At 35.9% G+C, this 13993-nt stretch overlaps 1 protein-coding gene across 1 annotated transcript; it reads left to right on the top strand.

The window, feature by feature from the left end:
* Positions 1 to 11780: 11780 nt before the first annotated feature.
* On the top strand, positions 11781 to 12841 carry LOC104612104 (E3 ubiquitin-protein ligase ATL41-like). Its single transcript, XM_010279420.3, has one exon. It carries the CDS (start codon positions 11915 to 11917, stop codon positions 12656 to 12658), a length of 744 nt encoding a protein of 247 aa, XP_010277722.1. The 5' UTR covers positions 11781 to 11914; the 3' UTR covers positions 12659 to 12841.
* The last annotated feature ends 1152 nt before the right edge of the window (positions 12842 to 13993 follow it).

Below are 13993 nucleotides of genomic sequence, written 5' to 3' on the forward strand. Positions count from 1 at the left end.
AGTATGGATCTATCATCGATATTTGCCAATACCGGATTTTTGGTATCAGTGCATTTTGATAATTTGATCCTAACCATTTATCATTTCAATATTTTGATCCTTGTATTTATATAGTCGCATTATTCATGACCATGAATACAGATACGAACCATATCGATATTTTGATCCTTGTTAACATGAACACATCTTGACAAGGGATGCCCATTAAGTAATAATACACTAATACTTGAGTCTTGAATCATGCCGCCAGGAGATTAGCGAAACCAAATTGTGTGTGAAGTGACCAGAGCAATCTTGTTTGGTTTCTGGCTGGAACTTCGTATTGGATGATCTTCACTTCAAACGCCAATAAGTTGGGTAGCAGAGTGGGAGCAGATGGACGATGCATTTGATCAGTTTAATTTTTCGGATAGATCCTTTGATTATACATAGAAGAACAGGAATTCTACAGTCAGCAATGGGAATTGTGATTCGTGACTCAACAGGGGAAGGTTCAATGTACTGATACACCTCTTCCTTCCTATTGGGGCTCTGTTAGAAAGCTTGAAATTTGCAGTAGAGTTGGGTCTTGATTCAGTCATGTTTGAGGGAGATGATAAGTGTGTTATTACAGCTTGTTGGTAATACATTCCTTCATCTACCAATATGGCAGCGGGTTACGTTGTTAGGTATTATCTTTTAAACCTCAAATTTTACTCCAAATGAAGGGCAACCACCTTAAAATTTTATTAGCCATTGTAGAAAAGGAAAACATATATTAAAAAGGGGAAGGATGTAACCCGCCTTGCCCCATTCCTAAATCAAAGATCTCTCAATTTAATCATCTCAAAACCACATCAAAACATTGAACAAAATATCAAAACATTTACATCACATTGCTAGATGTAGGTTAATTGCGTCGAGGGTGCATACCTGGTCCTTTTGCCTACTTTTTTTGGTGAGTTTGGATCTATTGACCACGACACATTATTGGCTATGTTACAATTGCACATTGGGAATTTTTCTTGTACTTTATATTATCCATATTTCTAATGTGCGGCTAAGTGAACGTGGCTAGCAATGTATTGTGGTCAGCAGATCCAAACTCTTTATTGGCAGCTTATATCCAAAGTGATTTTTCACATCTAAAAACCAATGAATTTCTTAATCAGGCTTCGGAAAAAATTAAATTATGAATGTGATAAGACAAGATTTCCATTAGCTAGTTGGTAAAGTCTCTTGACGATTGTAATAGAGACTTGGGGTCGAATCCCACCTACACCAAGGTTGGGGATTTTGGATTTGGGGGATAGGCTACCCTTGTTGTATAGCCCCAAGGAACCAAAAAAATTATGGATGTGATATGATGGATATTGATGGGTTAGGGCCTTAACTATTTATGCATCCAAGTGCAATTGGTTAAGAATATTTAGAAAAAAACATTAATCCATGATCCATGGTGAACCACCCACAAGCTTGTATAGTACAAAATAACAATTTAATAAATTAAACGTTTTGATCTAGAAAAAGCTTATGATAGAGTTCCTAGAAAGATAATATAGTGAGTTTGGAAAAGAAAGGGATTCAAAGTAGGTATATAGATCTAGTTAAAAATATGTATGAAGAGGCAACAACCAATGATAGAATACTAGTAGAAGAGACTTCAAATTTTACAGTTACGATGGGTCTTTATCAACGTTCAACACTTAGCCCTTATCTATTTGCGTTAATCATAGATGAATTGACTAAACATTCTGAAGAAGTTCCATGGTGCATATTGTTTGTAGATAACATTGTTTTAATTGATGAAACTCATGAAGGATAAAATACAAAGTTAAGCTTATGGATAAATGCCCTTGAAACAAAAGGTTTTAAAATAAGTATAACTAAAACAAAGTATATGACATGTAAATTTAGTAATGCTAGAAATGTAAATCAAGATACACTAGGGATTGGAGACCAAGAGATAACTTGATGTGACCATTTCTAGTACCTTGGTTTAATAATTCATTACAAAGGAGAGATTGAAGAGGATATCATCCAGAGAATTAGAGCAAGTTGAGAAAAACGAAGGGGTGCATTTGGACTTTTGTGCGATAGGAAAATACCACTTAGATTAAAAGAAAATTCCTATAAAACAGTTGTAAGATTAGCTATATTGTATGAAATAAAGTGTTGGGTCATCAAGAAACAACATGTTAAAAAAATGAGTGCGGAAAAAAATGCAAATGCAAAGATGGATGAATAGAAAACTAAAAAGGATAGAACCATGAATGAAGCCATCCATAAAAAACTTAGGAGTGACTCTAATTTAAGTAATAAAATGAGAGATTAGATTATGATGATTTGGTCACGTGCATAGAAGACCATCAATAATTCCAGTTAGAAGAAATGATTTATTATAAGTAGAAAGAGCTAGAAGAACTATGGATAGAAAAAAAATGACATGGGTAGAAGTAGTAAGAAATGATTTAATATGACTTTAAACAAATTGGTAAAATAGAATTCGTATAGTTGACCCCATATGGTTGGGATAAGGTATGGATGTGATGCATTAATTAGTCCATCAGAAAAATTAATACATTAAACGGCATAGTAGCATCCTTAAATTCTATTTGCTATCAAAATTCTCTACTACTAACTTTATAGTACATGTCATTTACTCGTTTCCTTGGTAGCCAAAAGGAGAATTAAATAAAAGCCTCCAACATCAAATTTCTCTACTCACTATTAAGTAGAGACTTCTAGCTTTGTAAGGTGAGCTTTATTCAAATAGCTAGCTTACAAACAATATTTGGTGAAAACCTAAGAAAGCCATAAATAGCTCCTTACAAGTTACAACTAGAAATATGACTTTGTATTGAAACTTCTTTTAATAGTTTCTCCAAAGCAGTTAAATCAAATTAAAGTATATAGAAAGAAGCATTTAGGCTATGTTTGATTTGAAAGAAAAGGTGGGAAAGGAAGTTTTCTGTCAAATCGAAGGTGTGACTCAAGGCAATTAATCAAAATAACTGACAAAGAAAAATGAAAAAAAAAAATACCGTTTGATGTTTGAGAGAATAACAAATGTGCATGATTATTGTTGGCGAATACTTGAGCAGCTTCACTTGCTTGTGCAGTAGCTTAAAGTGAGGAATTTATATATAAGAAAGTAACATTAATTTTATATGGAATTTCCACCCACGATTTTAAGTCTCTTTTTTTTTAATGTTTTTGTTTCTGAAATTGTCATGTTAGTAAAAAATAAAAAAATTGAAAGATGTTCTTGAACTTTATTTTTGTTTTGAAAAGAAAAAACAAATTGATTTTGTTTTAGAAAACAATTCATGTTTCTAGAACCATCAAAATGATAGTTTTAAAACGAAGAAAAATTTTTAAAATACAGAAATAATATGATTCATGAAACGTGATAATAGGTTATCTGATGAAATGTGTTTTTCAATCAGAAATTCTAGAAATTTTAGGTTTAGTTTTGAAAAAAAAAAAACATATACAAACAAGAACATATTTTCTGTGTTTTTATTTTAAGAACCTATTTGTTTTCAAACTAGATGGTTTTGGTTTGTTTTTGATAGAATTCATGACAAGAAAAAACAATTCACATTGGTGAGCACCCCTAAATTATAACTATATATTCAATATTATATTTTGCAAATTAATAGATCACTTAGGGGGTGTTGTATAAGTACAATGTGATTTGTTTTTCTTGTTGTTGGTTCTGAAAACAAATCAAAACCTTCTGGTTAGAAAACAAATTCTTTCTCAAAATAAAAACACAAAAAAACATGTTTTTAGTTGTGTATTTTTCTTTTGGTTTTCAAAATTGAAACAAAAAATACGTTCTTGAATTCCTACTTCCAAAAACATATTTTCATCTAGTTATTTAATTTCATGTTCCATAAATCATATAATTTCTATTCAAATTTTTTTTTGTTTTAAAAACCATTATTTTCCAACAAATTGATTTTCTTGCAATAAAACCAACTTGTTTTTCCCTTTCAGAACAAAAACAGAGTTCAAGAACTTTTTTGTGGCCATTTCAAAAGCAAATGAAAGCAAAAACAATCACTTAGGCTTAGTTTGGAAAGAGTACAAATACAAATATATGAAAATATAAGGTTTAGAAGTACATTATATACAAGATTTTGCACTATACATATTTGTATTTATACTCTTTCCAAACTGAACCTTACTTTCCAAAGCTAATACAAGGTTTCCAACATTAGTTTCTGCTTGGATTTTAACAACCATAGCAGCAATATGTGAAGCATGGCTATTTATTGATGGGAGATATTCATCTATGAAAGCTTTGGAAGCATAGAAACAGTTTCATCTTTGAGCACTTGAACCCAAATCGGAAATTTGGGATTCACAATCCACTACCAATAGGGGTATAACTCGGGTTGGCCCGAGTTAACATTCTACACTGCTTTGGATTTTGGGTCAGGCCAATTTAAATTTTAACAAAATCCCAAACCTAATCCGCCCAAGTTGTATCCCTAACTACCAACCTTATAGCCCTTTTTGTAGGGATAATCATATATTATATATAATATTTTGTATTTTATATAAGATATTACATATATTAAATATAATATAATTAGTGGCATAGTTCCAAACCCCGGCCCAGATTGGCCCATGATCACCCCTACCCTTTTGTGAAAAACAATGGCAATGGTGCTTATTCAAAGGCAAACGGTGGGTATCAGCATTATTATTCAAGATTCAAATGGTTCATTGGTGTTCCATCACATGGTTGGTTTTATATTATACATATTTGTATTTGTACTATTTTTAAATGGGCCCTAAGTGAAATCAATTTAAACTAGTAATGCAAATTGAATACCCAATTTGAAGAATTTACACTACATCTCGTCCAGGCTTTTGGGCGGGGCTCATTGAAGTTTTAACAATTTTCCAACCGATCCCACCCAAGTGGCAACCCTAGTTTAAACCCATACATTTTGAAGTCCATATACAAAATTCTACCATTCACTGACATGTACATTTGAAGCCATAGTTGCAATTAAAAAATTTTGGTGCACAAAATGTGGGTGCATCTTGCTTTCTTGGGCAGATTACTAGCAACAGACACAAGGTCTGGTTGTTACTAAGACATAGGGGTGCAAATCAGATTAGTCCGAGTCAATAATTTACACTGTTTTGGGCCTCAAGCTTTGAATTGATTCCATTAAAATTTTGACAAAAGTCCAACCCTAACCCACAAAAGTTGCATCCTACTAAGACAGGCCGAGCACTAAACATTAACTATGGGTGAATGTATGTGCAAGCTATGTAAGAAAAACATAATTACATGATTACCAGCCAGGAATCTGATTTGAATATAAACCGGACTATATAAGTTGGGTTGTGTTGATTTGACACTGAGAAGTGGTAATAGTTAAAGAGGTGTATATGCCGTGATGTCGTATTTTTCTAAATGACCATCAGCTGTATATTTTGGCTTGCACGTAATACACTGAGATTGACATCACTTCATGAATGAATGAGAAAATGGAATTATCACCTACTTTGTCTTATCTTCTTGTTAAATTGCTGATATTCTCAATAAGTTTTTTTATATCATGGGAGATTTGCATGTCAAAATGGACCTTCGGATGGCTCCCTTACCTAATTTGAGGGGAAAATGTAAACCAAAGAGGAACAAACAATAGGGATGACAGTCCTAATCACACTATAGGAAGACCATATCTCCGCCCCACAATGCCCTACAACACATCCCCGCTATATATTGAGAACATCTCTCGATGATGATATCAGAATCGGTGATATCATTATCAGGAGATGCTCTAAATACACGGCGGAGATATGCTATGGGGCGGAGATGTAAACTCTACTATAGGTGGTCCACTTAAAAAACTGTCTTAATGCAAATTTCAAAAGATATGTTGAAAATCTAGAGAAATACCTTATTACCAACTCGACATATCCTAATTGGTCGACCAACCTTTTACGTAACAGGGGATCCATAGCCCTCCTCCAAACCGGGTTCACTTTTTTTATGGCAATGACAGTTTTAGCATCAAGCTAAAACCATGAATCATAGCCTCGCGATTTCATTTAATTCTAGGTGGAATCACACAATGCATCCAAGGCCTTGATTTTTGGAAAAATGACAGTTCAGTTCAGGATCAGAATTTTTAAGTCCAAAGTACAGTTGGGGTGGGTGCTACCTTAGAATTATTATTATTAATTTACGGACAGATATTGATATGTAAAATGAAAATTTTTGACATTTTAAATGTTTATAGCTCTACAGTGGAATTTAGAAATCTGTGTTAAGCCTGTTCATACTTCTTAATTGATTTTAGTTTTAACATGGTATATAAGACAACAGGGGATGGCCCTCTTCAAATTGAGTTTACTTTTGCTACAACATAACTTTAGACATTTAAACCGTGAATCATGGCCTTAGATGTATTGGAGTGGCCCCATTCATCTAATTCAAGGTGGGGCCACAGATGCCTCCAAACTTCTGCACCTCCCCCCCCCCGCCCCCAATTCTAGTAAAGGCGGGATTCAATCCCATGTTTCCAACTTTTCACTACAACCAGACAAGCTAGCTGGTACCTTCAACGATAGTCAATATTTCAATATTGACTTAAATCCCATGTTTACAACTCAATTCCGTGTCAGCTCTCCATTATAAAGCCAAAATAAGCAATATAAAAGTCTTGTCGGTAACCTATCACGAGTGAATACATCAGTTTTCTGTAACCAAACTCTTATACAATAGGGAAGAAAAAATCTTGACATAAACTTTCAAAGTTTTAATCCAAATATGTTCACATGAGAGATTCCAAAACCATGAATATCTCAATCCATGGTTTTGACATAGAATCAAGAGGTGCACTTAGAATCTCTCCAAAACATCATAGATCAATGTACATTTTTGATAAAAGGAGTTTTGGTCTGTTTGGCATTAATGTCGTTACTCCAGAAAATGGTGATACATCAGCATTTTATTGGAAAACTCGGTGCTCCAGGAAATGTTAATACATTTGGAACTATTTTTTCATAAAAATAGTGCTCTAAGCTATGCCTTGAAAATCGAGAAGGTGTGGTTTGTATTTAGAGAAGTATTTTCAATGATTTCGTTTGGGCTTAATTCACTTTTCGGTAAGCTAGTTATCAATGTTCTTTTATTTTCTAGGTAAATAACATAATAACATTTAAGTCATAAAAATTCATTACTAAAAGAGGAAATTTTATCTTATCAAAGTATTGACAGCTTTCCCCCTATATGAAAGTTATTTATGAGTTCGATTATGATATAGAAAATATATGATATATAAAAAACTTATGACCAGTTAACTGGAATCATAAACGTGGTAGTCAATCAGGTGTTATTCATCAAAATTCATGAGTGAGTTTTGATTGGTTAAAACTCTTTTCATACCATATTAGAGATTTTCCCGTTCTTTATTCATCTGAGAGATAGGTATCAGTTACCCAAGTAAATAATGTCTAGGGAAAATAAAGTTTTTATGAACCCTACATAAATCTGAAAAACAAATATAAGTTTCTTGATCAATGAAAACCCAAATCATATTAACCAACTTTCTCTCCTCTCAAAATCCAAAACAAAGGGACCCTTGATGATTTTTCCCATTTTCACTACTAAAAAGAAAACTCACTAAAAATAGGATAAAAAAATTCCTCCCCCCATCCCAACAATCTGTAATAGGTTGGTAATAGATTGGTTTGTGAATTGTGATTCCCAAATCAGACCTTCCCAGATTGATCCACAGTCCCCACCCCAATTGTTCCCTATTACTGCTGTTATTAGGCAAATTAAACAGATAAAGATGGTTCTTGTATATTTGATTGATAAAAGATGGTTCTTGTATATTTATTTAGTAATATTTATACACGCCTTTAAACCAAACCAAGTCTTTGATTTCTTTACTCTGCAAGTGGCTCATGCAAAATGTGGGCCGTTTCGGGCCATGCCATCCTCCATTGGGAGAACTTGGGGGGTCAGCCTGGCATGGCCCACGGCCCAAGCCTATGTGGGCCTGTGTCATGCCATGTCGTGGGCCGGGCTAAAGCTATTTATTTAAAAATTAAAAAAAAACTTAAATTTTTAATTTTATATGAATTTTGATGTATACAATTGCTTATTCTATTAATATATTATATAATATATATTATTATATAATTATAATTTGTATAATATATTATATTATATATAAATAATATATATGGATTGTGCCAGCATGTGGGCCGTGGGTAGCCTGGCCCGCTCGATTGTGTCGTGATGGCCTGGCTCGCGGACCTAAAACCCCAGGCCCAACACGGCCCACACAATCGTACCAAGCCTAGCACGGACCAATTTACACCTCTAATCACAGAGTACCATCTAAATTCTAAGCGTTAGAGAAACCTTTTCACGAGGACAGGCGTGAAGAAAGGGTTTGGGAGTCCACTACTAACTGGTTCACCCTTCCTTGAATAAACGATGTTTATTCAAATGGGATCCTGCATAATATTGATTAAAGATGTGAGTGGTTTGGCTTCGGCACGGGTTTGGCTCAACCTGAACCTAACCGAAGATGTGCGTATCGAGATTTGGCTTGAATCTTTTCATGGATTTGTCCCACGTTTGGCACAGGTTTAGCTAGTCCAATTAAGCTGACATAATCCTAGATCAATAAGATTGAGTCAGTGCTGATCTGATTTCCTACTTAATCTGTTTAGGGGTGTTTATGGGTCAATTCGATTCGGTTGCAAGTTGTTTGGTCAACTAAATCGACTTGATTGGATTCAAAAATTGGTCACCTAAAACCAATCGACCATTATGAAAATCGGCCAATTCAGGTTATATGGTCTAGATCAGTTTTTTTATTTAATCAATTGCTATTAGGAAACATGGTTTGATTAGATAATATATATATATATATATATATATATATATATATATATATATATATATATATTTAAAACAACAAAGGGCCAAACCAAGACTAACCCAACCTCTCTGATTAATATAATGCATGAATTGAAGCGGACCGAAAATAATTGAATACCAACCAATTTGGATCAAATTGGGTAAAGTTCATAGATTTGATCAATCTTATAAACAACCCTAACCTGACACATCTATTTCGAGTTCAATTTGCTAAAAGCTCGAACTCAACTCGAATAAAATCAAGGGATTATGGTTGATAAAGGCAACTTTTGGGTCTTATTATCAATAAAAATAATCTTTTTAAAATAATTTCTAAAATAGGGCAACTTTTTAAAAAATATATATATATAAAAAGGGTAGAAACACTGCTCATCTTCTTCCTCCTTCAAACCACCGAATAAATCTCCCCACCTCTGGTCTCTATCTTTCTCTTTCCTCCTCCTCCTCCTTCTTCTTCCTCTTCTTTCATCTTCTACTTCTTCTTCTTCTCTGCATCTGAGTTTGTAGTAGAGCTGCTATGCTTCTTAGAAGAACACATGAATCTTGTGAGTAGCTAGGGATGCCGGCTCGAGTAGCCATACCAATAAATGTGAACGGAGACGAACGAGTCCATTTGTCCACCTTCCAGAGCTCAACAAACTAGATTTGGATGAACGAATCCATTCTCAAACCAGTGTTGCAAGCTCTAGAAAGTCACGTTCCCCTTTATCAACGCGAGCAGAGACGCCGACTCGAGTCCCTGGCTCCTCACCAAATCGAGATCATTGCCATTCTCATTCTCTGCGAAGATGACATAGAGGTTGTCGAGACTCGTGGAACTATGCCTATTGCCGATCTCAGTTCTTCTAACAGTGTTTTGACTCATAACAGGAGCTCTTTCATGGCCAAGGGTCTGAAGTAGAGGGTTCCGGTGATGAAGCTTCCAAGGATCTGAAGCAAAGGGTTCCAACGATCTTGGACATAGAGGTGGATCCAAAAGGAGGGCAAAGGGTTCAGGAAGCGACAATGAAACTCTTTCGTGGCCATTGAAAGGAGGAGGAGGAAAAAGAAAGATAAAGATCGAATGTGAGGAGATTTATTCGATGGTTTGAAGGAGTAAGAAGATGAACAATATTTCTACCCTTTTTTGATAATTTTTTAAAAAAATTTACCCTATTCTAAAAATTATTTTTATTAATAATAAAATCCAAAAATTACACTTATCAGTTATAATAGAATCGAAAGTAAACATAGAAAATTTGAAATTCGATCATTTTTAAATCGAATCGACGTTGAATAACCCAATACTAGTCGATTCGAGTCAGCTTACACCCCTAATTAAGTAATTATAATCACAACCCAGCTACATCACTAACGAGAGGGCCCCACTAGTCTTAATCCATCACCACAAATCCAATGGTTAAATAGAGTAGAGGGCCCCATTCCAATAACAACGGGTCTCTCTTTCGGTCCACGGTCTAAAACCAACATTTACGCAATTAACCAAGAGGGGAAGTGACGTCTTCATGCCAGTATTAGAAATTATAAAGATAATTTTGCTTTCTCTAACCCAATTTAATACGGCGCTTTGTGATTAGCTATGATTTCGTACTTCATCCTTCCTCCTCTAAAGTTTAGAAATAGTCTCCATTGTTGACTTCACCATTTCGTGCTCTCAGTCCTCCCATTTCCATTTCAGTTCACATTCCTGGGGTCATCCATCATAGACTTTTTCTAACAACCTGCTTACGTGTTTGTAGGACAAAACCATAAATTAATATCCTCCACAACACACCCTCTCTCTCTAAGTCTTATGTGCCTTACGTGACGGTGACAACTTACAAGTGGGAGCAGGGGGAGGTCCCCTTAACTATAACTCGGATTTGCGGTAAGTTTAAAGAGAGATCAGATCTGCGCTATTAGGAATATCTCTAAAAGTTATCAGTGGGAGATGTTCTTAATATACGGTTGGGATATGTTGTAAGGCGCAAATGTGAATTCACTTATACAGGGTTTAAGCCTGGTTTTCATGTATAACAGTATAAGGTATATACTGTCAAACGAATTCCCGTGGATTATATTTGAAATCTGGTTATCCTGAATTTAGATATTAGAATTTGCATTCAATTAATTAATAATTAGATGGGATGTGGATTTAATCTTATTTGATCCAATTAAAATCCGAGTTTGATAAAAAAATATGATTATATATATATAATTTTATAAAGTTTATGAATATTAAATTTAATAATTTATATTTATATACATTTATAACAAATATATAAATTAAAAATAACTAATTTTTTAATTATTTTAAAATATTAAATATAAATTAAAGCTAAAATCCGATATAATAATTGGATGTAAATACAAATCTAAAGATTTCATAATCGAATTACGATGCCGGATGCAACTGATCCGATCTGTTCAATTCTAAAAGACAATACATTGTTGTCAGCACATCGGAGCTCATCAGCACCCATGCCTAACAAGTGACAAGTCGTTCTACTTTTCTTTGGGCACTAATCCTCATACACATGTTGAATTATATCCATCTTCTTGGGCCCACCCAACCTTTTAAATTTTCTACTATACATTAACCCGAATGACCTCAATGCCCACGCTAGTAGTTTTTTTTTTAATTATTGTCATTAATTATTTAGGCATGTTTAAGATGGTAATTTGGTACTGGGAGTTCATTATTTCTTATGGTCAACGGAAACAAGAGAAGGGACATAGAAGATGCAAAATATTCAAACCCAAACGGGGCCCAAAAGGAATTTCAGGCCCTGTTTGGTCAACTGGGAAAGGAGAAGGTGGTTTCAGACTGTAATAGTCTCCCTTCTTGGAACCTCTTCAAGCCTTCATAACACGCATAGACACAGTGAGGAAAGAGGAGCGAAACCCAGACCACATGAATTAAAAGTGAGGCATTGAGGGGGCTAACTAATTGAACAATCCATCCTCTTTCACTCCGCCCTCTCTCCCTCTCTCCCTCTCTCCCTCCCCATCAGAGCCACCATGTCTGCCACCACCTCTCAGAATGATGTCGGCCATCAAAACTACTATCCTTACAACTACCAGATGGGCATGAATGGAAAGATCATGCTCACGGCCATAATCTCCTTACTGGTTGTTGTCGCCCTTGTTGTCCTACTCCACATCTACGCCAGGTGCATACTTAGACGCCAAGCAAGGCGTCAGGCCATCCTCCGTCGTGTCAACATGTCCGTGGCCGCGCAACCTTACACACGCGAGCCACCTAAGAGGGGGCTCGGCCAGTCCGTCATCGACTCCCTACCGACATTCGCCTACAAGCAAATAGACCCGCTCAATGACTCTACCACCACAGAGTGCGCAGTCTGTCTGAGCATCTTGGAAGGAGGAGAGAAGGTCAGGCTCCTACCCAACTGTAAGCACTTGTTCCATGTTGATTGCATTGATATGTGGTTGGACTCTCACTCGACCTGCCCAATTTGCCGCACCGACGCGGAACCCCAACCTAAGCCTGATCAGTCGGGTGAATCAAGTAGTGTTGCTGCTTCTGCTGTTGCAGTACCGCCATCAGCTCCAGCCATGGACACTTTGAATTCGATAACAACATGCTCAGACGGAACACCTGACAGCTCTGCTCAAGCTTCGAAGGTGGGTGCATCAACCTCGCGATTGAGTTCATTCCGCCGGATGCTTAGTAGGGAGAGATCAGATAGGAGAATTCAACCTTGTGAGCAAGCAGATGGCGTGGAAGATCTAGAGAGACAATAGTAGTAGTAGTACTGGGTAGAAAATTTTCTTTACTATATCTTCTCTTTTCGAACTTTGATATCTTAATTCTTATATTTGTTTATAGAACTCTTGAAATGTATAGAAGAGGGGTGAGCTAGCTACCTCATCATGGAAGTCTGAAGGATCAAATGGTACAGGACATGAACAAATTGAGATTTTTATTTACAGTCTTGTTTCATGGATACAAGGTTCTTTTATTCCGGCCTTGATTCTCTCCAGGCAGAGGCTCAGGTTTCAGAAGTGCGGTAGGTAGAGAAACCGTAGATTCATTGCAATTGGGTGGGTTCTTCATCTGTGGTACCCGCCATCTACAGGAAAGTAAAATACAATCTGGCATCCAATTAAGTTAAAAGTCAACACTGTACAGTGTACAATGTACAGGACCGGAAGTAGGCGTCAAGTGGGTCGCTAAGTCGACGTTTCTGATCATGTTTGGACAGATCCCTGGAAGAGCTAGCTAGCGTGACTCCGACGTTGTCTGCCTCTTCACTTGGCCACTCTTCCTAGTTTCCGAGACTTTACCCAAAGAGGTATGGTACTCAACAATCTGATAACCAATCAATGGGTATTCTATCTACTATACCTGGCAATTGGGTTGGGTGTGTCGGGTTCGGGTTAGGTCAATGTATTTCAGGTTGATTTCGGGTTGGGTTGAATTTCGGATTGGGTTGTCGAATGTTAGACCCTAACCCTAAATTTTCGGGTTAGGATTGACCCATAGGTCAATTCGGGTCATCTCAAAAAATAATTGAAATTTAAAAAAACAAAGAAAAAATACATAAAAAATGTCAAAATTAAAAGAATTAACCTTAAAATTCCAAATATAAAATAAAACACTTGAACATTTAGCAATTTAAAGAGTAAACAATAAAAAGTAAAGACTAAATAGAAAAAAATTAAAGAATAGAAGCTTCTATTAATGCATAAATAATTCCAATTAGACTTGACAATCAGGCCGGTGGATTGACCCATGACCCAACCCAACTCAACCCAGTTTTTTCGGTTCGGGTCGGGTTGGGTCGTTTTCACATTCGAGTAACTAAATATGAAACTCTAACCCTATTTTTTCGAATTGGGTTGGGTCGATTTGGCAGGCTGGGTCAATTTTTTGCCAAGTCTACTATCTACTGTTTTCATTAATCTATTCATCTATTGTGGAAAATATCAGATTTGGGTAAAGTCCTGGACGACTCTCTTACTCTCCCCACCCAACAAATCAACCATCTAGCCCTTCTCTGTCCGATATTGGCGCTTTGAGGACAGCCCATCTCATTATACCTGCACCTTCACACAATAAGAAACCTATTCCTGCAT

This window comes from Nelumbo nucifera, chromosome 1 (assembly GCF_055504915.1).
Source record: "Nelumbo nucifera cultivar China Antique chromosome 1, China Antique-T2T, whole genome shotgun sequence".
NCBI lineage: Eukaryota > Viridiplantae > Streptophyta > Magnoliopsida > Proteales > Nelumbonaceae > Nelumbo > Nelumbo nucifera.